This window comes from Halictus rubicundus, unplaced genomic scaffold (genome assembly GCF_050948215.1).
Source record: "Halictus rubicundus isolate RS-2024b unplaced genomic scaffold, iyHalRubi1_principal scaffold0047, whole genome shotgun sequence".
NCBI lineage: Eukaryota > Metazoa > Arthropoda > Insecta > Hymenoptera > Halictidae > Halictus > Halictus rubicundus.
The window spans coordinates 925,966-952,034 of NW_027488588.1; the positions used below are offsets into that span (position 1 = coordinate 925,966).

Here is a 26,069-nt window from a genome sequence, read left to right on the forward strand (position 1 = left end):
GTTATACATCTAAATCTACACTCATGGTCGCCATGGTCGTATATTAGCGGCTTCCCATGTCCCACGGTAAGGCGTTTGCGATAATTGGAACCCCTCTACGTCCTTGATTACGTATCGATCGTTTCGCAATACACGATCGATCTCGTACGGTCCTTTAAACCGCGGAATTATTTTTGTTGACACTCCTGGGGTGCAATCGTAATTTCTGATAAGCACCTTATCTTTAACCCTATATTTATTCGGAGCCTTATGTCTTTTATCGAAAATGCGTTTTTACGACTCCTGATTCTTTCGAATTCGGTTACTAGCTTCTTTTCGGACGCTATTCAAATCACGGGAAATACTTATTTTTCCACAAATCTCCAACATATCACGCAACCCATCTATGACCTCACCACGTTGTCGCATACCAAACAGTAACATGCTTGGACTTTTGTCGGTAGACTTACAAACAGTATTATTACACGCAAATTCAACCTCTCGCAATACATTATACCATACCACACCACGCTCACTCATCAGTTTGGCGATCATCGGTAAAATTGTGCGGTTATATCTCTCGACCTGCCCGTTCGCCTGAGGAGAAGCGGTCGCTATCTTAACATGCTGTATATTATATTCTTGTGTGAACTCATTGAATTCGTGAGACATAAAACTACTTCCTCGGTCCGAAACTATGCGCAGCGGTCGACTATAATGCTCGAAGTACGATTTTCGACACTTTATGACTTCAGCGGTGTTCGTAGTCTTAGTGGCGTACATTTTTATATATTTGGTGAACGCGTCGATTACAACAAATATATATTTGTAACCCGATTTATGCGCTCTTGAAACAGGAGCTAAATGGTCGATGTGTAGGGTATCGAAAGGTTTATCACCCTTCGGTATACAGTGCAAGGTTCCCTCTAACTTTCCGCAGTTCGGCGTGTATGCGATACATTTCAAACAGCCGCGAATGTGTTTCTCGATCTTGGATTTCATATCTGGAAACCAATAACTATCCGTAATGTTTCGCACCGTTTTTTCAATTCCGACGTGTCCCATCTCATTGTGGTACTTGTACATAATACTCGATTCTAAAGTGCTCGGCACGTAAAACAAAATTCTATCCTGATGCTTCCGGTATACTAGACCGTCTCTCATTTCGTACAATTTATTTTCTGAATTTTCTAATTCCGTACGAATTTTCCCGATAACTTTATCGTCATTTTGGCATAGCGCTAAATTTCTATCGAACGAATTGTCTTCAATCACAAAAACCTGACGACTTAACGTGTCTACATGGAGCATACGCGAACCGGCCCTATGCTCTAGCTCGTAATCGTAATTTTGCATTTCAAACACCCAACGTGCAATTCGGGGATTCGTCTCTTTTTTATTTAGCGTCAGACTAAGAGCTTGGCAATCCGTAACTATCTTAAACTTTCTTCCTAGTAAATATGTTCGGAAACGTCGGAGAGCAGAAGCGATTGCTAGCGTTTCTAACTCAAAACTGTGATAGCGTGATTCAATCTCAGTCGTGCGTTTAGAAAAGTAAAACACTGGGTGTAGCTTCTTATCGGCCTTCCTTTGTAACAGGATAGCACCGAACCCCGACGCGCTCGCATAACAGTGCAACTCGGTCTCGTCTTGTGGAGAATAAATACTTAATATCGGCGCGCTTAACAATCGATTCTTAAGCGTCTCGAACGCTTGTTTTTCTTTTTCGGCAAACTGAAACTTTGCATCCTTCCTCGTAAGATCGTATAGGGGCTTCGCGAGGATGGAGAAACCCTCAATAAATTTCCGAAAGTATGAACTCAAGCCCAAAAATCCCTGCACCTCTCGAACGTTTCGCGGAAATGGGAATTTTTTTACCGCCTCGAAGCCTCGTTCTGTCGGCCTGATTCCTTCGCTTGTTACCGTGTAACCCAAATAATCGAGTTTTGTTTGGAGAAATCTGCATTTATCTAACCGTAAATTCAAAAGATTCACTGTCAGTAGTTTAAATACTTTTCCAAGGACTTCTAAATGGTGCTCTATAGTCTCGGTCGCGATGAGAAAATCATCCAAATAAACAGATATTTCGCCGTCGTTGATTAGTTCTTTAAAGATTTCGGTGACGTAGCGTTGGAATTTAAGAGGCGCGCCTTTTAACCCGAATGGCATCCTCGTGTATTCGTATTGCCCGAAAGGTGTTACAAAAGATGTAAATTTAATCGAGTCTTCGTGCATCTTGACATGGAAAAATCCATCCTTTAAATCGAGGGTGGTAAAATACTTTTTCCCTTCCAGCAAATCTAATTGGTCTTCGATTAACGGCAGCGGAAAGTTATCGCGGATCGTGATTTTATTCAATGTACGGAAATCTACACACATTCTAATTTCCCCGTTCTTTTTCTTCGTTAGAACGATAGGAGACGCGTACTCGGATGTGCTCTCCCTAATTATCCCTGTTTCCAATAATCCATCGAGGATACCACGTAATTTGTTTTTCTCGTCATACGATAATCTACGAGGTGAAAATGAAAAGGGTTTGTCGCTCGTAAGTGTTAATTTCATTGTGTTTTCTACACTTGGCTCCACAGGTCTTTGTGCGTTAATGTACATTTTACTAAATAACTCCCGCGCTCGTGTCTTTACTTCATTAGAAAGGTTCTCGTCAAAACGCATGTCATCGGCGCTGATGCACGTATTACCCTGATCTACCTCAATGTTCATAATATCGGCTATATCATCGCGTTCTACTGTTTCCTCTCTACTCAACGATAAGTTGGCAATTTTCATGAAATCGCGTCCTAAAACTAAAGAGTTTTTCATCGTTTCGTCTGGTACAACTCTCAACATAACGCAATATTTTTCCGTGTCGTAAATAATTGTGGCTTGCGTCTTTCCTAACACGTTCAAGTCGCTACCGTTAATCCCGTGAAACCTATCTGAAACGCGATCGGCTGTAAAACATGTTCTCGGAACGCAATTCTCTTTAACAAAAGAAATCGGACTTCCCGAATCGATAAGTGCGTTTACTTTTGAACTGAAACTACCGCACTCGCTACTTATCTGTATTTCTACCGCTCGCCGAAAATCATCGCCTTCTTTTCGCCCGCGCGCGATGTTGTTGACGTCGTTCCTCGTTGTCTGTGCGTTGCATTGATTCGCTCGATGACCCATCTTTCCGCACGTGAAACAGGATCCCCTCTCTCTCTCACTGGTCTCGTACAATCGGCTGAGAAGTGACCTGGCTTGTTGCAATTGAAGCATCTCCGCCCGGTGCTCGCTGATCCTAGACCCTCCTTCGGCGATGGTCTTCGTATGGGTGGTCTACCAGACCCATCTGATGACACGACTTTTCTGGACAGCGAAACTCCCTCCGAAAGTCGTAGTCTTCCCACCGGCAACTGTACGTTCGTGAAAGCCGTCAGTATTTCGTCCACGGACTCATAACGCTGTACCTTAGCCTGTATTTGCAACTCCCTATTCGGTATACCATCGACGACGTAGCTGAGTAATTCTGTTTCCGAAACAGGTACTCGATTTGCAAGGATTGTCTTATCGTGCACATAATCGGTGAAAGATTCTTCCACGCCCCACTTCCTCGCTTCAAGCTCACGTCTCAAACATAAAGGATCCGGTCGTTGCCCGTACAGCCTCTTCAACTCTCTCAAAAGCTCGTGGGCAGTTAAGTCTACGCAGTCTATTCTTGAGTGATACCACTTCAATGCACGACCTGTCAATCTGCTACACACTAAAGCTTTCGCTTGGTGGTTGTCCAACTCGTACGTCGACAGGAGTCCTCTCACCTGTTTCTCCCACCGATCAAAGTCGTTACTGCTTCCACTAAATTCACCCACTATGTCTTTTAACTCTTGCCACTTTTTCACTCTCGTCCATCCAGATGGGATTGTTTCCAAGCTTGGCGTCTCCCGTAATAACGCCAATTCTCTCCTAAGCAGCTCATTCTCCCGAGCGATAACATCTCGTTCTCTTCTTAAAACGTCTAATTCACGGATGGTTATCTCGTCCAGCCCTCTCGTATCGGGTTGGTTTTGAGTCTCGTTGGTCGACCCCGGCAGCGGTTCTGTGTCGACCTCTGTCATGGCTAATTCTTCCGCTGTGACACCAGCATTCAGTAACCGTTTTAACAGCTCGGCTTTCGTACCGGTCGATTGCAAATTCTTGGTTTTCAGCTTCTCCTTCAGTTCCGACACCGTAAGGGAACAATTCATTTTTTAATCGGAATGCACACTTCACACAAACGTCCGTCACGTAACTTAAACTTCGACCGACAAGACCGACAAGAAATTGCAAAAGGGTTGCCTCGATCCCACTTCTGAATTTGTAAGGAATTTAAACAGACGTAAAACATTAAATCATTTATTAACAACACGTCTTTCTCCGGTGTCCGACCTGACGAGACTGCTCGTCCTTTTATCGTCTCGTTCGTTTTTCGTTTTTCGACGTTCGTTTTATCAATAATATGAACATATGAGTATTTGCATGAACAATATATACAGTGACGGATTAAATCTTAGCTTACAACTCGGCCGTCCTGACGACAAATCGTCCCGATTTACCGAAATCTTAGCTTACAGAATGGATTTAAAGGACGGAGGTTTCCGGTTACTGGTTCAGCTTTTTCTAACGCGTGGAACTCCAACAAGTATTCTTGTCTTTGAATTATTTTAACGATTAGTTGTTCTGCCCTGTGAAGTTCTACTGTTGACAATGTGCCTTTGTTGCTTTCTTTGCGTGAACTGTTATATCGAAAACGTAATATGTATGCCAAGACACGTTTTAATTTTGAAAATGACGAAAACCTTTTCATAATGTCTGATTCGAAAGTGCGCGTGGTTAGTACTACAGAGGGCCGAACCTCAGGTATTGGTGTATTGCGAATGCTCGTTTTGTGTCGCGTACCGATATTCATTTAACTGCTGTCTAAAGCGAAGAGTATAATTCATCACGCCTTCCGTCTTTCCCTGAATTATATTATACAAATTATCTCTCGCGGCGTCTGGCGGAACACTTGGGAACACGTATGTTCGCAACGCGTCGTATAATTTGTCGTAACTATTAATTTCTAAATGCCGAATGCTTCTTTCCGCTTGATCGATGATTTTAGTAGTAAGTATTATGTCAAGTAAAACATCCGGTTCGTAGCAACGAGATCTAGCGCGCTTAACCAGTCGTATAAAATCCTCAACCCCGGAGTCATCCCGTCCTTTGAGAGGTTTTATGGTGTCGACCAGGTCTTTGGCCCTTTTAAAACGATGCTCGTCATACCTGGGCTCCGTATTGTTGCTAACCTGGCCGGAGTTTTGTCCAGATGTACCCGGTAGTCGGAAGTGGTTCTTAAATGATCCGTCTCCTTTGTCCATTTCCCTTTCCTCTGCGGGATGTCCCGCGTAGGGTTGCCTGCAGCGATGTCACCATACGTAGCTGTAGTCTCGTCGTCCGCAAGCAGTGGTTTTAATACTTTATGAAATGGCAGTGTTTCCTGTCTTCTTTTGTCGTTTTCAGTTGCCAGTATCGCAATATTTTGCGTAATTTTTTCCTGTTGCGTGGTCAAGGTTTTGATAGATTTCGTGAACGCCACGATGGCTTCTTCGAGAGGATTGGACATCCTGATTTTTCCCTTCTTTGGTCCGTTATACAAATCGTGACGACCTTCTGGACTTGTCCCTCAGCTTTCAACAGGTTCCGTGGATCCGGTTGTCTCCCGAGTTTTCCAGTCGTCCTCTTGTGTATATCCTGGCAGGATCGCCAAAATGTTACGGGGAAAAACGTAACTTCAACAAAGATACCGCCTAGCGATCGCGTTCCGTAGATACTCGGTCGAATAGGGGTTTAAAATAAAAGAGACACAGAATTTAGTCTAAGACTGACACGAATATTCTGGTTCTTTATTGGGGGTTCTCCGGTTTAAGTACTATTTCTTATCGCTATGGATGCGCTGGTTTTTGGGGGTGGGTGGATACAGTCATCGGGTACTATCTGCTAAGGGCAAGGTACAGGGGCGATCGGTGGCTGCTTGTTTGTTATACAATGTGTCATCGGTCCTGAGTCATCTAGTCGTTACACGTTCCAGCTCAATAGTAATAATCCGTCATAAACCGCTCCATACGGAGCAGCGCCGGGGGACGGTACCTAAACAAACCGAGTCTATCGTAGGTATGCCTATCCCCATCTCTGCCGCGGCTGTTGGCCCAATTTTTGAGGCCGAAGACCGTCACGCTACACAGTATGTGTGACCGCTGTAGCCATTATTTCGAATTCAGCCGAAAATGCGTGTGAAACAAGGCCTGTCTCTTCCACTCTGAACCAATCGGCCGCGCATTCGTATCTAGATACGTCACCGCAGTCCTGCCGGGGAACCTTCTTCTAAGCTTCGCATCAATACAATGTCATCACTTCGAACCCATACGAAATGGCGTCTTGACACCCCCTACAATCGTGTAGTAGTGGGCGGTAACAGTTTCATATCTTAGCCCACTCCTATAATCCACAGTGTATACGAAGGCAGCGATGAATGGTTTCCCGATGCCTTCTCTCAATATGTAGTATACCGGGTGGTTCACGACAAACAGGCCACCTAAATAGCTCCGTTAGGATTAGAGATAGAAGAAAATGTTAGAGAGAAAAGTTGTACTGTTAAAGGGGGCAAATATGGTGATATAAAAAAATGTTCCTATTGTAGTCGTTTTCAAGGTCTTTTGAAGGTCATCGATGATTTTCAAATAGCACCACATATTTTTAACTTCACAGTGTTGTAGCTGATGTCAAGACGAGTTCAATGCATTGAGCTTTAATCTCCAATCTGGGATCTCGGATGTGCCCAGGGAGAGCGATCACGACAGCCGTTATCGCGGCGGTGCTGCCAAAGGGCGGCCCGGTCTTTCGATCTTTGATCGGAGTGTAATCGCGAAACTTTATTTCAACGAAACTTTATTTATTCTCGCCCGTACATGTTAACGTTATTGATTGTCTAGGCGAACTGCGCCGCGGATCGTCAGATTGCGTCGCGATCGTCGAATTCCATCGACGTCGTCGCTGCCCTGCTACCCCTTGTGGCAAATCGTGCGCTCGCGCGCTCTTACAGGAGGGACGTGAATAAATGTGCCACGTCACAGCATAATAGTTCATAATAATTCTTTGTCTGAGGGTTTATTCATTGACGGTCGAACCACCGGACGTGACATGGTATATATTCGTGAACAGGAGAACGAGATCTATAAGTGTGCGAAGTTTCAATACTATCTGTTATGAGGACAACGGTTCTGGCTTATATCGGTTACGGTTATGGTTCTTAAGTACCAATATTATATCGATCCTATAACTGTTATTTTTTGGTTCCAGTTTCATTTATAATTCGGTTCTGTGATAGAACGTAGAGTATACAATGTGTGCAAGCAACTAAATCATCGTCAGTGCGACCCTAAAATACCACGATGAAAGGTTAGCGTATGCTGACAAAACACAAAACTGTTCGACGAGATCGGTCAACTATTGATATCTGTACCACCTCACCTCACCTATTTCGATGATTTTTTAATATGTTGTAGATGTCAACATCGTGAACACAATTGTAAAAACTCACTTGTATATTTATCGTTTCGTTCCTATATAGGGCGAAAGCTCGGGATCTGCTTTCGCCGTATTTCAGATCAGGTTACCTATGCGACTTGACTTTGTTATGGAGTCGCCCGAGAGTGAACACGGAGAATGAGAGAGGCGAGAGGTAGTTGCAGACCATACAGTTGTCAGCCGTGTAGCAATACAGTATTCCCTCCGAAAGTGATAAAACCTCCGGGCTCTGGAGTACAGTTTTCTTTTGCTATAAGTCGATGGCTCGGTACGACTTTTGACCTATTATGAATAACGGTATCTATGTCGCTTCGGTTTGTTCTTGAGCGGGCCGCGAGTGAGTAAGGAGAATGTGCCAGAGGTTTGAATGTGGCGGCAAACTACAAAGTGGTTGGCCGAGCAGTCATATCTTTCGTTGCAAAAACGATAGCATATGGCATACCCTCTCGTTCTGGCCGGTGTCGAGCAGACAACTTCAAAAGAAAGAGAGGGGATAAACATTTTCTTCTTGCGAAAAAGCATCGTCGTCTTATTTCGAAAGAAAACTGTATCAATGATCGTATAGGACGTAGGTATTTACTACGTTATTTGAAGTTTGCCGACGATAGAGAAGGATAGCGCGGTGACTACAAAGAGGAGTTGATTAAAATGAGTGTAATCACGGCATAATTTTGATGTTGTATACTTATTTAATGAGTGACCATAGCTCGCTAGAATACAAGTAAATATCATTAAAACTCTATCGAGCTTGGTCTCTTTTCAACCATATAAATCTCATAAATCTGAAAAGAAATTACAATGTCTTGTTCATTAATCACTCTTGGAATTGTCGAAGGGGATTCGGATGCTAACAGTGATCACTGTCGGGATAGTGGTAGCGAATTTTGACCGCTGTCGGCGGTGTAGGTCATTCACTAGACCTTTAAAACATTATGCTTACATTGACCACTTCTGCAACAGTGGAAGCCTCATCACATTGATTGAATTGATGGTTTAATGGAACCTGATGCATTACTAATTGATCATCCTGTAATGCACAGTTTTACTGTTGTCACAAAACAACTGTAAGGAAAATGAAAACGAAGATGAAGATTACAGAGAAGTTAAGATGAAGATTAGAGAGAAGTTAACGAATTGCGGAGACCAGTACAGCAAGATATGAAGAAGAAAGATGTTGGTGCGAGTGGAAATGTATACTCAAAAACTGCGTGTTCAGCTTGAACACGAACGGGCGTTGGCATGCTCTCTACAATTACATTTGGAGGCCTTGGAAATATTTGACTTGATAAACAAAACTTACAAAAACATAATACAGTTTTGTTGAAGAAACGGAGATGGATCAGAACGGCTTCTGCCGTTTCTTGGATCACACTACCTATACGGCTTGACTTTGCGAGAGGCTCGAATGTAGCGACTATAACTATAAAGTGGTCGGCCGAGCAGTGGTACAAGTGTAACATGCCCTCTCATTCTGCTGCATATGTACATCTTGTATTTGGCTTGACTTTGTTCTCCTGTGAGTCGGGAGAGGAGCAAGATGGAGAGTCAGCAAGAGGGGAGAGGTAGCGCAAGATCATAAAGTTGTCCTTCTCCTTCTGGCAGTAAACGGTATCGGAAGAATATCGACCGCAAAGATGTTTTGATATATTCTGTCTCGAGAAACGGCACCAATGTTCGTTTCGTGAATAGGAAATTTGTGTCTTCTCTGCTTCTTTTCAAGAATCCATCATACATGTTTTTCATCAGTACTGAAGAACACGAAGTCGACCACTACGACAGCTGAGCGATGAAAACCCCGAGATAAAGATTAAAGAGGAGCTACTATGAATTAGTACAAAAGTAAAAAAATTCCAAATTATGCCGTGTTTAGACACATTTTAATCAGAAAAATCATCTAAATATGCTATTAAAATTTCTAGAAAAAAAAAAGGAAAAAAAGAAAGTTTTGTATCTATGTCGACTGCTACGACTCTGTGCATCTCCTTCTTTCCACACGCTGTTCTTCTTTGCGTTTTAAACATTCGTTGCTTCTTAAATAAGTAAGTATAATCGAAATTCCCCCATAGTAGTGGGGATACAATTTTATCACTCGTGGAAGGAAGACTGTATCTTTCGTTTAAAACGATAAAATGTAACATACCCTCGTGTAACGACACTAAGCGGCGGGAGGGGATAACGATTTCCTTATTTTGGAACAAACACCGTTGCCTTATAACGGAACAAAACTGTCTTATTTCAATAATTATTTATTAGTATTTATTACTTAAACGATTACTTACATAAATACGATTGTCGATCGTCGATGATTCATTTGCTTGTATACATTGTATATTCTGATATATGGCCGAACAAAATAACAGAATCGAAATATAACCGAAACTAGAACCAAAATACAGAATCGAGAAATAACTGTTACAGAACCATAGCTTCGATGCCTAAGGGGAAACCTAGAATGCATGCTGATTGGTATGCACTGGAGTGGGGATCAGCGCGTTGTCCCTTATGTATCTGTAGCGTCCAGGAATTCGTGATTTTCGCTAATTAATGAGATCGAACATTGTTCGCAACCAGATTTTGTAACCCATTTCATGGCCACAAATCCTGCAAAATATTCAACCGCAGTGACTTCTAATGTTTTATCAATTATATATGACGCATCAATGACAACTTCTTCGACATCAATAAACGTTTCTTGATCAATTTCACATTCACGACTTGTATTTGTCGATATTAGTGCAACATTAGATGTTGCATCATATTTCGAGCTTGGAAGTAATGTTTCGTCCTCATCATATAAACAATTGGCAGATTGAGCCGGTTTTGATAAATTTAATACAATATTTTTTTTGCAATGATAAGCGAAAAGCTTTTGCAGACAGGTTTTGATTATAAATTCCACCATAAGTGCGCATCATTGAAAATAAATTTTCCAATGGGTCTTGATTCACTCTAGACGTTACACAAAAAATGAATTCCATCGCACTTGAGATCTTCCCATAATTGCAAAATTGCTTTCACAGAAATTTCCAAGCCTTCGAAACATGGTGGTATATTCTGACCATTAGTTTTAATGTTGCGCCATTTGGGACATCTTTGTAATAATGCAGTTAAATTATTTTGTGAATTTAATCGAATTTCCGACAATTTACATCTATCTGGATTCGAATCGTTGCAACTCCGGCTGTTTAAGGAATCAAAACTATCATTAAGAATTTTGAAAAATTCAGCAGTATGCATTACTGTTTGACTTTGAATTCCCCCCACCGTTCCCGCGGTTAAAAGAGCTGCTGAAACTCTGCGACTAAATACTTGCAGAGCTAAACGACATTTCATTTTTTCAAAGTTATTTGGATAAACGTGTTTCTCCGTTAATTTGCAAGCAGCTCTCGTTGCTTCATCACCTTCCAATTTCCATAACGAACGTACGTCTTTCCACGATGCAATTTTATGATCATCAAACATAATATCATATCTCAAAAGTTGATATCTTATAGATTTAAAAATATGCGGTATATCAAAGGTCGTGTACATTTTTTGATTTCCAGGCATGAAATATGGACGGTCTACAGAAATTCTATATTTAATAGCACTTCGATTACTGGCATTTTGATCAGAAACAGCAGCACGTACTTTTAATCCCGTGCTGAAAATTGCTTCTATTATTTCATCCAATAAGGATGATAAATCGCTCATTTTTACTGCATTACTGGTCAGAAAGTATGCTACAGGTTGTTGAGTTAGACGCTAGATGTTGTTGCTTTGCCGGTTTTCGAGAGTCTCTTCTTTCCTGGTCGGCATGTGAACCGAGCGTTGGCGGGGAGTTGATTTCTCGAAATTCGATTGGCGGAATATTTTTTGGAAGACGCTCCTTGTGGGGGTGGACTAACGCTGGGAATTGCCCGATTCGTCAGCGCAGGTAGTTGACGGTTACGGCAATAAAACAGTTTTGGACGTCCCGAAGTTTATTCCGTGTTCATAAAATGCCCAACCGTTTTTTCGGCAGACGCATTTCCGAAGGTGGTACAAATGATGGTTTTTATGGCGTTTTACTGTAAATTCAATTGTACCCCTCACATTTCGAAAAGACCGATAGGGGAGGGGTCCAAAGTCTTATCGAAATGAAAAGTTTGTGTAAAACCCAAAAAGTTACGTACCTTCATCGCGTAGAATAGCTCCGCTTTCGTCCGCTACAGACCGTAGACCAAAATCTTGAATTTTGAATTAAATTCGCAGATTAGTAGTTCTTTTTCCGACGGCTTACGCAAGACTAGGACGGCATTTTCCCTACCCTACTTGAAGAGTAGCCTATTTGAAGACTTCAAATTCTGCCTTCGTGTTTTTAAATATGAATTAATTGTTACGTCCCAGATGGGGCTGTTTATAGTTTTCCGGGGATAAGGCGCAGTTTTGAACCTACCTGCGTTCACCGGCTTTGGTTCGGGAGATTGAGGGCTGGTTAAATAAATTGTACCTTCAATTTTATATAAAAACGGCAAAGGTTTGGCTTATTTAGAGTCTAGTTCTGAATCAGATTATACAAGGATGAATTCTTATAGCGCATAAGCTAGAGCACTTATAAACAGTTCGCTTAACAGTACGTTTAAATTACCGAGTCGTTGGTAGGCGCTCGCAAGTCGTGGTTGTGGGGTTTTTGGGCGCTCGCTGGTTGTGGCCGCTGGACGCTGGGACACACGCGGACACTTCACGCAACGGGGTTTCGAAATTCGGCGACACTATCTTACTGCCGGCGCGACGCGTGTGCGGTACAAGGGTCTGTCAACGGAACTGAGCAGTAGCACTGATTTTGAACTGAGTGAATCCGAATTGAAGAGCTGGTTTCCTTTTTATAGTGTGGGCGGTCCTTTGTTTTCTTGAAGTGCTGATTTAGGCGTTTCTGCTTCCCGATCTTCTCGATGTTTCTTGCTTCGTCAGCTGTGTGTTGCCAAGATGAAGTCGTCGTCTTTTCTTATGGTTCGGCGTAATTTGATATTTTCCTCTTTTTCGTCTAATTTGTAATCTGGTCTTCAACTGCGTGTCTTGCAGGAAGATAAGTCGGCGTATTTTTAACCGCGTCGGCTTGTCACGTATATTTCGATTTTATTTTGTTTTCCCGTGTGATAATACTAATGGTCTTTGTTTAGGCGTTTATCGGCGAACCGCCGGACGTGACCGCCGGAATACTCACACTGGAATATGTGAACCGAGTTTTGGGCTGGGCCTGGTCGGAACAGAAAATGAGACGACTCACCGTTGGTTTTGCGGTAGTCTTTTTATTAGTTTTTCCGCGCCTGCGGTAGGAACACCTTGGCCTCTCGGGAGGCCTCGAAAGACGAATTAACATGTGTTTCGTGAAGGCTGGTGGAGTTGAGTGAGGAGACAGCGAGATGGGTGCCACGTGGATATGAAAAAAGTCACTGGGTGGTGCGAAAAATGACCAGGTTTATTTTGATATCGTCTGATCGCGAGACTTGGCGGGCACCAAGCACTCGCGTAACAATAATCTTAGGATCGCCGGTATATTGTTAAACGAGCGGTTAATTTCACGAATGGCCGACACTCTACCGATTGCTCGGGATACGAAAAACGAAGGTGTGAACGATTCACGATCCGGAAAGCGAGAGAGCGATCGACCTCGCGACGAGTATCGAGCGTCGATTCTCCTTTGGTGGGGGTTCCCAAAAAACGTGACCTAAACAGTCGTCTTCGCTGGAGGTCCCCGTGGTCTGTTGTTCCGCGGAGTCGGCGAGAGCAGTGGTGCTCATCGTCGTCGTGGTGTCGCATGACGACCGCGTCCGTTGCGGCGACGGCACCGAACAGTCCTAATTCCTTTACTAAATGCATGAATCGCGGTTTACATAGTGCTTTCGTAAAAATGTCAGCTAACTGCTTATCGGTCTTAACATATTCTACGTCAATTTCGCTTTTATTATGTAGATCACGTATGAAATGATATTTTATATCGATATGTTTACTTCTCTGGTGAAACTCTGGATTTTTGATTAATTTGATCGCACTCATATTATCTACTAATAACGTGTATTGTACATTAATTTCACATTCACCGAACAATTTCTTTAGCCACACAATCTCTTTAACGGCTGATGCTGCGCTAACATACTCAGCTTCTGTCGTAGACAATGATACACATTGCTGTCTCTTACTCTGCCATGAGATGGCTGCATTCGCGTATTGACATACGATACCCGACGTTGATTTACGCGTCTCCTTGTCTCCCGCATAATCTGCGTCACTATATACCTTTAAATTACCGCCTTTAATATAAAATAATCCTAAGTCTAACGTACCCTTGAGGTACCTCATTATTCGCTTAACGAGTAGCCAATGTCCTTCGCTTGGTTTTTCTAGAGCTCTCGAAGCAATGTTTACGGCATAGCTTATATCGGGCCGGCTAAATACTTGAAGATACATAAGGCTATCTACGGCCTCCCTATAGGGCGCTTTACAATTGTTTCCTTCTGAATTACCTGCATCCCAACTTGCCTCTATTGGAGAACAGACACTATTTGCTTCGTTTAAATTAAATTTTTGTAAAATGCTTTCAATATATTTTGTCTGGTGTACAAATATAGAACCATCCTTTAATCTGACAATTTCTCCGCCTAAGAAATTCGTTACTTCTTTTGTGGTAGTTATTTTAAATTCCTTCGCTAATTCAGTAAAGAATTGATCTATTGAGAAATTCTGCGTAGCTGCTAAAAGCCCATCATCAACATAAATAACTAAATACATTTTTCGGTCACCAGTGTGACGACTACGCGAACTCCCGGAAGGGCATAAGCCTAAACCGAGAGAGCGGGATCTCTCTAATCGTCCAGATTTACTACCCACTGTTCCGCTGCTCTCCCGACGGTTAAAGCATAAAGGAACAGGAGGATTTGAATGACAAACTATGGGTTCGAGTAGATGAACGAACTACGTATGAATATATTTACGCAAATGCGGAGAGAAAACAATCGAGTGAAATCGGTTAACATAACCCGCACGGCTGTATAGGGACCGGCAAGGCAACAGTTTAGCAATATATCACACATGAATATAAACAATATAAAAACATAACGAAAACCACTCACCAATACAATATCTCTCTCCACACAATACAACGGTGGAAATAACCCGCAAAGAGAGAATACAATATGCCGTTGAGTAATGTATCTAAAAGCTAAAATTAAAACGGTTAACTCGTTAAACACTCCGCCACGCGAATAACGATACCGCGGGGCTAACGAGCTACTGTAAAAGTGATACTGAACTAAAACTACGAGCACAACGGGCTCGGCAAGACGAGTTAATGTTTAAAACAAATTACAACTATTTAACGAGAGATCTAGGACTTTCCGCCCGGGCGCTATTGAAACCCTAAGACGAAACTCTGCCTAATACGGATCTCACGGATTCGACGACACGCACCTCGCGCTTGTACATCGAAGAAGGATCGCTCCGTGCCGCGTTTCGGCTAGCTCGGCCCGCTAGCCAGCTCCCCTCTCTACGCGCCTAGCCAATAAAATTTGGGTCTCAGTTTGACAGCCCAATCACGCGCGTCACGCATTCCTCTCTCACTTTTGCGACTTCTTTCTCTCTCACACACCCATGCCTACACCAACGGTCGCCGAACGGCGTAGCTCGTGTAAACAAAGGAAAACCTTCAACGGTCAACATACCTGAGACGACGCTCGGTGCGTTCGGTTAGGGTGGCCCCACAATTGCAAAGAATTACCGAACACCCTCACGCTCCCATACTCAACACCACATAAGCCAGTCTCTCCCCCGACCATTGGTGCAACATGCCTTATGTTACGGCCCGACTGACGAGGTCGCTTAATACTAAACAAGGTGACGAGCAGGGCGCCGCTACCTCTCCCTTTGTCGATCTACTATTCACAGAAACGCTTTGCTAAATAAAACTAAATATTTTCGAACGGCGTTGACTCCAAGAAGGGTATTAGTTACATTAATACATTCACCGCGGAATAATCTAAAATATTAAACATCGTCAAAGGCCACACTGTGATCAATTAGAGAAATCCCACAATTACAAGAATTATCAATCACAGTGATACCGACGGACAAAGCCAAAATGGTTTCAGAAACTAATAATAATTGTTCGGAACGTAACAGTCCTCCCTCCTTAAAGTCATCGTCGTCCCCGATGATGTTAACACGGCTAATATACATTTTGCGCTTAATCGGAACCCAGACTAACATGCAGTATTGACCACTCCCCGTGAGGGGAGTTCCGTACCTCGGGGATTCGCCCCATACCGGAAAAGTCAGCCGTTCATGTTAGGCTCTCTACCCCTAACTCCATCAGTTGCGAAGGAAACAGTCCGTAGGTGTTGTGGACTGGGCATTGGAAAACCCCCTCGTTCACCAATTAAGGGGGCCGGCAGGGTTTGAAATCCATATGCTTATGCATGGGTCAAAACCTTTTCAAACTATCGCTTCAATATTGCAATGAGCAGTTTAAAAGTGGTTACTTGTGTTTCCTAAAAGTCCAATTTATGTCTGTATAGAGCCCAAATTTCGAATTTCTACCTCATCGCGGAGTAATTAACAATATTCGGCAGAAAATTCGAATTCTGAAGCAAGTATGACGTCACAAGATGGCTGCCCCTGAGAGATTCTCTTAATTTCGCGAGATTTAGTGTTCGTATCGAAAAAAGGGCTCTATACAGACATAGCGAAGACATGTACAAACACGGTGGTATGCATTTTTAATTGATTACTTACTTATTGAAGACGTAAAATGTTTAGAAAAAAAGGCACAATTTTGCGGTTCCGGTTTCTAGTGCCACGGTCTCTCCGCGGCAAACACTGTATGTTGCGATAGAATACGGTCGATAATGCAGATCGATAGTACAGGTTACGTATGTACGATATGTATGCTGCCGAATATTGTAAATTACTCCCCGATGAGGTGGAAATTCGAAATTTGGGCTCTGTACAAACATGTATTGAACCTTTGGGAATCACAATTGACCATTTATAAACTGCTCATTGCAATATTGAAGCGATAGTTTGAAAAGGTTTCTGACCCTTGCACTTGCCGCTACGCGGCTCGTAACGTCAGGCTTGTTTCGTACGCCTCGCGACCGGCTGCATGCTGCCGAATATTGTTAATTACTCCCCGATGAGGTGGAAATTCGAAATTTGGGCTCTGTACAGACATAAATTGGATTTTTAGGAAACACAATTGACCCTTTATAAACTGCTCTTTGCAATATACTTGAGCCCCACACTACCCCAGTCTGGGGTGTGCGTACGGTATTTTCCCCCTCTTCCTTACAAAAAGGTATACCTTTTTCGTGTAAATAAGAAGCTATAAACGTTACTTCTATATCGTAAATTTTCAATCTTGTACATAAGCATATTCTTCTTCTTTCATTTTATACTTATATACAATGATTATTAATTAAATTAAGTAGTATTTGAATCTAAATTGAATTATATTGTGGGGAAGGATAAAACGCAAAGCGTTTTTGCCAAAGGACACCCGCGAGTCGCCAAAACAACGGTCGACAGGTGAATGTCCAAGAGAGCGAGTGTGAGAGAGTGAGAGCGTGAGTGAAAGAAAGAAAGAATCTTAGAAGGAAAATGACCGTGTAGTATGTATGTATGCATGTGTGTGTAACTAGACCAATATAAATATGCGGTAGGTCGCGGGAGTGCAAGAGTTATTGTCCGAGTTTCGGCGAGTCGAGAGATTTGCGAGAGTGCGGAGTGATAGAGCGAGAGAGCGAGAGAGAGAGAGAGAGAGAGAGAGAGAGAGAGAGAGAGAGAGAGAACACGTGGGTGAGCGTCAAGAGGAATATTTATACAGGTCCAATAAACGTTACTGCAATACAAAACTTCACTGCAATACCTGACCGCTTGACCTCCAACAATTCCTACAATATTTATTATTTAAATTTCTTATTGATTATTGTTCGTGTAAATAATAATTTAGATTCAAATTCATAAAAAATAATTCCTTTCCATAAAAAAATTTAAATAATAATCATTGTATGTAACTGTAAAATGAAATAACAAGAATATGCTTATGTACAAGATTGAAAATTTATGATATAGAAGTAACGTTTATTTACATTTTAATTAAGCTTATAGGAAAGGAAGAGAAGGGATGCAGGAAAATAAACTCTCCCTGTTTTAAAAAATAATTTTTTTTTATTGTTGATGTCCATAATAAAAATCCGCTGGCTCCTCCGCTGGCTCCTCCGCGTTCTCCTCCGCTGGCTCCACTGCTGGCTCCTCCGCTGGCTCCTCCGCTGGCTCCTCCCACGTCGAGCCGCTTCTTCTTGCGTTGGCCACGGTTTCTGTGGCGGTATTCCGCCCGCTTTATGGGTTTCGCTAATTTGTTTTGAAAAATAATGTTATTATGTATAATTGTTAAGACTGTTCATTATTGATTATTCTATAGTGACTTACGTATGAATATTCATCTAATCTCGGGAGCGCTCTCCCTTCCAGCTTTGCGGATGCCGTGGGCGGTGGGCCAGTATGCTGAAAGTTGCCGGCATCGCGATGTGGGAGGCGGTGGGCGGTGTTGTGTCACCGACCCTTATTGGGATCCTTGATACCCGAGGTTTTGGGGCTGTTTGATTCAGCTCCACATCATGTTCCACCGACAGCCTCTCAAATTTTGCTCGAGTAGGTTCCATTATTCTGGAAAAGAAAAAAAATTATGTTATAAGATTATCGAAGGAGTGAAATGTATATATGTAAAAAAACGTCTTATAGCGTCCAGAAGAAAACTAATATACAAATGAAATAATAGTTGATTTGATTCGTTGGACGCGTGTTATGGTGTTGTGTAGAATTTGGAAGTGTGCGAGAACGGTTTTTTCGTGACCGTATCGGATTCGTGAACAAAGATTCTAAGTGACTGCAGGTGTGTAATAATTCGAAAGAATCGGGTACATAATCGTTGGGATGGGTCGGAAATCCACGGGGTGGAGACGTATCAGTGAAGAGCAAAATTGAATCAACACCGTTTTGAACAGCATTCACACCAAAAGACTTGAGTGTTTTCGAGAAGCTACAAGGATTATTTTATTAGTCGAAGATGTAGGAAAAGTTACATTTTACAACGTTTGTATCTGGGCCTCTATTGAAACTTCAAAAAATGTGTTCCATTAACTCGAACAAATTATATCCATGCTGAAAATGTTATCGATATTTGTCAATTATAAGTCGAATTCGTTAAAAATTGCAATTTTTCCCAAACGTTTATAACTCGTAAACGAAGGAAAAAACCAATATCATAGGTTTCGTTGACTAAATTTCCAGCGCGCAGCACAACGTCCAAAGGCCCAAAAGCCGGCCAAGAAAACATTAGAAACCTTTCCAAAAGAAAACCGTGCGCAAGGGTTTTTGAGGTCGCTGGACACGAATATGTTAATTTAACATTTTAATCAATAATTTAATTTTTGTAACAGACCTGGCTGCGCCAGGCCTGTTCCGAGCCGAACACGGCCGACGATCCCCGCTCCCCCGAACCGATCTTGGCGGGAACCGGAACTCGCCATGACGAAGTACCGCCGCGCCGGATACAGGACGACGCCGGAAAAGCCGGCCGCGAACCGTACCGCACCGCACCCCTCGCCTAGAAGACGAGAGAGACGAGCCGGAAAACGGTCCCTTTGGCTTTCCGCCACGCGCGAGTACGGACGTATCCGAATACGATTGCGAACCGAAACCGAAGCGAACCGCCGGATCCTGCCGAAAACCGCTCCGCCGCGACGCCGAAATCGCCGGAGTTTAACACGCGTAGTCCGCGTACCGAAATAGCCGATAAGATCCCCAGGAGTGCACCGACGTGTGTCAGCAGACCACAGCACCGGCCACGCCGCAGCGTGCCGAACCTCCCGAAGCGCCGACCCGACCGCCGAGCGATCGAGACCGGACCCAGGGTGAGTAACCTTCCATCCTCTTAACCCGATACCTCCGCTTCCGCCCCCCACACCCACGGAGAGCGAACCACCCACGACCGGCACCTTGCCGGCCGTCCTGGGGCACAGGCTCTTCGCCCGCCGAAATTACCCTGGTCCGGATGCGCCGCTGCGCACGGCCACGACCCCGCCGTGATACGAGTCACGAACCGCGACCGCCGACCGCCGAAATGCGAAGCCGGGCCCACGACGAACATTCTGCGTGAACGTGTCGCCAAACCGTCCTGCTCGACCGCCCGCGCCCCGCCGTAACCCTCGCGTTATCCTGCGTGAACCCTGGCACGGCGAGCCAAATCCGGCCGCGAGGAACCCGTTGCTACGAGATCCGCCGGGAAACGGACTCGTTACATTTTCATTAATTGATTTTTTTATTTTGGTCGGATAACATGATTTTTCTTTTATGACAGTGTACATTTGAAACTATGTACATGCTGATGCATGGTCACGCAAGCAATTTTAATCAAGTAATAACTTTCAATCGCAAGATTGTCCTCCAAAGTGTACACATTTGACACAATAGGAAGAAACAAGCATTACAGTTCGCAGTATTTGACTGAAGAAAACATAATAAAAATATGATTTCACAATGTTAAAATTCAGGTCTGTCCTGCTCAGGTACACGTGTTTCCATATTTTATGGAACCCAGCCTTATTTGCGCCAATTCGCTTTTCCCCGTCGAAGAACCCGAAATGAGAGAGCACTTGAGAGTGCCATAAACCTCCCCCCCGTACCAGGCCGAGAGGACCGGGCATGATAATTCGTTGGTTTCGTCTCTGGCAGAGTTGGGCAAAATATTTATCTAAATAAAAATTTCGAATAACGAATAAAAGATAAAAATATTTGTATTCGTTATTCGAAGGTTCGAATTAAAACAGTATCTTTATTCGACGAGTATCGAATAAATAATTTTATTCGACGAGAATTTATCCGACGAATAAAGTTATTTTTCTATTCGAAGCGGATTTATTCGAACTTCGAATAATTTTTCCATCTTTTATCTGTATCTTTTATTCGAAGGCTTCGAATAAATGTTCGAATATCTTTTGCCGAGCGCCGAGCATCAAAGACCCAGCGACGACAGACGACATACAATGTAAGCGGATGGAGAATCGCGGACGAATGAAAGTTTAAACTTTTAGATTTTTCAATATATCCTCATGAAATTGTGACGAGCGTATGGAGGGGATTTTCCTGATGAGAATGAGGTCAAATTCGAGTGTAATCGAACAAGTTTCACTGATTCGTAATGTTACGATAAAAATCACGAACAAATGATGCCGTGTTTGGACTCATTTTGATCGTGAAAAGCTCTAAAACTCATTCGTATTAACAATATTGTTCTGATTAAAAATATAAAAGCATAAATTGCCAATAATGCACGATTCTCCATCCGCGTACATTGTATGGCGTTTGGCAGTCGCTGGGTCTTCGACGTTCGGCGCTCGTCGGTCCTCGTCGGGCGTCGTCGCCGTTCATTCGTCGAGCTGGCAAAAGTTATCCGAGGATTTATAGCGAATACATCCGCTTCGAATAAAAAAAATTATCTTTATTCGTCGGTTAAATTCTCGTCGAATAAAATTATTTATTCGATACTCGTCGGATAAAGATACTTTTTTTATTCGAACCTTCGAATAACGAATAAAGATAAAGTATCTTTTATTCGAATCGTTTTTTAAATAATTTTTTATCGAAACAATGCTCAAGTCTGGTCTCTGGTGCGTGTTGAGCGTCAGTGTCGGATGACAATATGATACCTTTATTTGAAGATCTGTTCGAATAAAGTCTGATTATTTACTATTTATTTATAGAATAGAAAAATATCCGTTATATTCCAGTAATTAACTAGAATGAAATATGTTGTAGTCCATGTAACAGTTGAAGAGGTTTAGCAATAATTCCTTTTTTGCAGCTTGAGAACTATTTTTAGAAATTACAGGCGAAGTTTGCAGTTTCTGCCTACATTGTCGATGAACGGACCTCGCTTGCGAATTATTATCTCCGGGACTGTTTCTCCACTTCAGCTACACTACTTTTTGTTTAATTTAGAAAGGATACGGCTGTTATAAAATAATTTTTTCGACCATGACAAGTAACTTTACAATGTAGGAAACTGTAAACAAATTCCTCTTTTGCGTTTTTTTCCGATGATGAGCCAGTGATTCACATGTTGGAAAAAATATGGTCACATTCCCTGAAGTTTCCCCTTCAAAATGAACCCTTCAGAAGAATGGAGAATTCTGATTGATTACGTATACATGTTAGTTTGTATGTGAATTGAATATGTTCTACAAGAAAGGTGTCATTGCTCAATGAAAACGACGAGAAGGTGGTGATTATTTACTTGACAATTAGGGTTTCATAAAATATACTTCAAAACCAGAATTTCGTGTTGTTGGCTTTGCAGTCTGCGAGGTACTGTCTGCAAAATATATGTCTAAATAAAAATTTCAAATAACGAATGAATGAAAAAAAAAATTTGATTCGTCATTCGAAGGTCATATCGTCGATTTGGGAGTTCTAGTCTTAGAATTAATGGAAAAAGGGTGACACGTTTTTTGAAATGTCTGTAAAATCAACAATTTGTAAGAGATCGAAAAATTCTTTCAGATTCGGTCACTAAACACCACATAGAAAGAATAAAAGCCGAAATATTACTACAACAGGGATGACCCATAGTTCTCGAGGTAAAAATAGGGTCATTTAGTCGTAAACGAAGTCTGCTGGTATTGCGGAGCGCACCACTCACCTACCTGAAACGGGGACACCCCGTGTCCTTTTCCAGCTCATTGTGAAGCCAATGTTCAATTCTCCATCCTTCTCAAGGGGTCATTACGAAGGGGAAACGTTTTTAGTAGATACTTTTATGGTTTTACTTTTCTGACTTTATAATGTAATGAAGAAAGGGTGATCCGTTTTTAACACGTCTATTTAAAATCAACATCGAGATGTCTCATCACACAAACGTAATAGTAACTTGTTCGAAATCCGGAAAATCACAGGAAATTTATAAAATTTAATATATAATTATTATATAAAAATCGATTGAAAATATAAATACATAACGATAAAACATAATAAAATTAAAAAAAAATGCGTTAGTAGGCAGGATTTGAACCCTGGTCGGGCGGGTGAAAGCTTGGCACGCTACCGTCGCGCCACACCAATTTTTGTAGTCTAGATAAAATACGGCATGACATAGACGATATATATATGTCGGAGGCTGGGCGGACTCTTCCGTCCTCGGACCCGCCGGAGATTGTCCAGCGTCGTTCTGCATCGATTCGACCCTTTTGCGCTTACGCGATTGTCGTATGGACTCTGCGTACACGCTATGCCCGATCTCGTGGTGCAACGACAGACACGTCAACGAGCACACGGGCCTCACAGAATGTTCGCGTACGTCTTTACGTTTTCTACCCACGAAAAGTGACTTTCCTCAAAGCTGGTGTTCGGCCTACCGTTGCCCAAACTATTCTGCCGCCCGTGGTCACGTTCAACAGGGTCCCAGCCCATCATTCCAGGCACCCTGTCTCGCATCTCCCTTTGCCCCGCGCGCGAAGTGGGGTAGCGCAGGTACGCAGGGACTGTTTTATTGCCCCTTCACAGGGCAATTGTCAGGGTACGGTAAATCGTTATTTTACGATTAAACTAAATCCTATACGCGTTACGCGTTGTTGCCGATGGGGTGCATCGCTGCCATCACGCCCCGACATATATATATGCAATATCTGTGTTCTATCCGTTAATCTAACGGTATTGTATGCGCACATTAACACTGCTTTGTCTATTCTCGCACATCCTTCCACATCTACTACCTGTATTTGTGGGCAATTCCTAATTATACTGCAAATATGCTCGCTATGTATTGATGGATTTGACCTACAGTGTATTTCTCTTAATCCACACAATGACCCCAACGCATACCCTGGCATTTCTGGATACATGTTGTTCAATTCCAGGACCGCTAACTTATCCAAGTTAGATAATGTGTCGAGGGACGACTCTCCTCTGATATTTGTGCAACCACTTAGATCTAGGTGTTCGATCTGTGTGAGATTCGCACTTATTTCTTGTACCGTAGTGCCTGTCACCCATCCACAAAATGTTAGTGAGAGATGCGTGATTCGACGGTAATCCCGGATTATCGGTAGGGCCTGATCTACTGGTCCCAGTTCTATTTCCACAAAGTCCCCTCGTCCTATTTGGAGCTGGTCATCCTCCTCATCTTGGTTTAACTGGGCCACGCCGAAGGTCAGCGCGTGGATTCTTAGAGTTCTTAGCGTTTGTTGTAGGTTTCTATTATTGGCTAAAGTTATTGAACAATTGGTTGCAAACAAATAACTGACCGCAACGGATAGCGGTTGATGAACGACTGGGGAGAAAACATACACGCACGAAAAAAACAAAAGAACGAGAAACAGCAGCATTCGCATCAAGGCGGACACACACCGCGCGGATTCCACGGGCACGCACAACGCACCCGCAACTCGCTTACATGCAAACACGCCGAGCTGCTTCGAGCACAATTTCGCTTCGAAATCTTTTCAACAAAAGTACTCAATATAGTATCGTCGGTCAGTGTTTGTTGTAATATTAAGTCCAAAGAGTCTAAGGCTTGTAACCTTCCTAGTATATCGATTAAATATTGTACTGATATTCCTACACACTGGTCTATTTTAAAATGTTTCAAGTTTGGATTTAAGTAATGTAATGCTTTCCCACTTAATACAGTTTTTGTTAATTCAAATGTCTCTAAATTTTTAGCTTTTTCGAGCACCTGGGCTAGTTCTGGCTCTATCGGTGGTTGTGACTTTCCAAACGCTATATGTACCACTTGGTTTGCCCCTTCGACAAGGTTCCTAAGTGACGTTGGCCTTATGGTCGCTGCTGTAAAATCTAAATATGTAAGGTTCGGGAAAGTTTTTATTGCTATAGCTATTATTTGTGGTTGTAGAAGTTTTGAAATACTCTCATCATCTACCACTATCGTTGTTATATGGTTTGCTGTTCTACGTAATAACCAATGTAATGCGCCCATAGTAACCGTCTTACCGTTCCACCCATGCGGCCAACGCCAATCAGTCACATCGAGACGCTTAATTTTACCATACGACGCTAAGGTCCCCTCTCGCCACCTTGTCGAGACTAATTCTAGTGCTACTCTATCCTGAAATTGTAAATACGTCGCAATCTTCGCAATACACTCCACCGGTAGGAGTACCTTATCCACAAGGTCTAGGCCCGGAAACGCATTAACCGACGGTCGCGGCGCTATCAGTTTAGCCTCATGCCACGGGTCTGCAGGACGGATCCTTAGCTTCCGCTTGTGGACAACGAAATTTTGTCCTACCAGTTTTTTTGCTTGTTCCGGTTTTTCAAACGTGATGAACGCCTGATTGCCCGTGGGTTTTCTCAATACTACTGCGTGTTCCGCTCCGTGGGGTCGGAAAACTTTCAGTAAGTCCTCCTTCTTGGTATGATTGGCTAATCGCAGTATTAATAGCCTCCTTCCTTCTCCTGCTGTCCCTGAACTGCATCCTGGTTGCGGCTCCATGGTTCATTTATAATCCTATGGTTACAATGCTTGTATAAGTTCGTGTAAATATAATCGGAGACAACACAACACATAAATAATAATGTTTCTCCTTTCGCGCCAATCATGGCAGCGGTTCGCATTCGTATCACATCGTTTGTGTCCCAATGACTGGCTGTTTATGTCGCATGACAGTCATGTCCACGGTCTGGTTTGGTTAACCTTACAATTGCTTGTGACATCCGAAGATGTGGCTTAGCCTAGGTTGTTCTGCAACTTATTTACAATATTTTATTAATATCTGCTTAAATAGTTTGCGCAATTCGCCAGTCGGGCCCATCGTTGCACAAGCGCCGACCGTATCGATGCGTCTCATCCGTTAAGATTTGCAAAGTGAATAGCGGTAAATCTTTAAGCATTAATATGTCTCTCTCTTCCAGCGTTAACAAGGTTTATAATTTCAATTTATCTACATGTTTGGTGAATTGTTTTCCGTTATCATCTTCTAAAATAACATTGTTCTTTGCCAAAATTCCAACAATTTTGTATGGTCCATGATAACGGCTACTAAACTTTCCAGCTCGCGGCTCGACTACGACGCGTACCATGTCCCCTATTTTTCCGCGGAACGGTCGCGCCCTTTTATCATAATAAACCTTGGATCTTTCCTTAGCCTTATTCTGATTTCTCGCGGCTATTGTATGCATTTCGTTTAGTCGTACAATCAGATCAGAAAGATAAGTGTTGTATGTGGGTAAATTTTCGTTCCCCGGGAACGAACTTGGACAACGAGCAACTTTTCCGAACACCAATTCATAAGGTGTGAAGTTGGTTGTTTCGTGTACCGAAGTGTTATATGAAAATATTGCGAACGGTACTAGCCTATCCCAATCGTCATATCTATCTACATAATGGCTGATATATTCCGTTAACACTATATGACTTCTTTCCAATGATCCATTTGTTTGTAGTCTATAACCAGATGTCATAAAATGTCGGATTTTGA

At 42.6% G+C, this 26,069-nt stretch overlaps 1 protein-coding gene across 1 annotated transcript; it reads right to left on the reverse strand.

Annotated features, from left to right (window-relative positions):
* Window positions 1-21: 21 nt before the first annotated feature.
* Window positions 22-4,205, reverse strand: LOC143363456 (uncharacterized). Its single transcript, XM_076804034.1, has 5 exons — window positions 3,059-4,205; window positions 1,993-2,915; window positions 793-1,773; window positions 450-576; window positions 22-182 (listed from the first exon to the last, which is right to left on the reverse strand). Exons 1-5 carry the CDS (start codon window positions 4,203-4,205, stop codon window positions 22-24), a joined length of 3,339 nt encoding a protein of 1,112 aa, XP_076660149.1.
* Window positions 4,206-26,069: the final 21,864 nt, after the last annotated feature.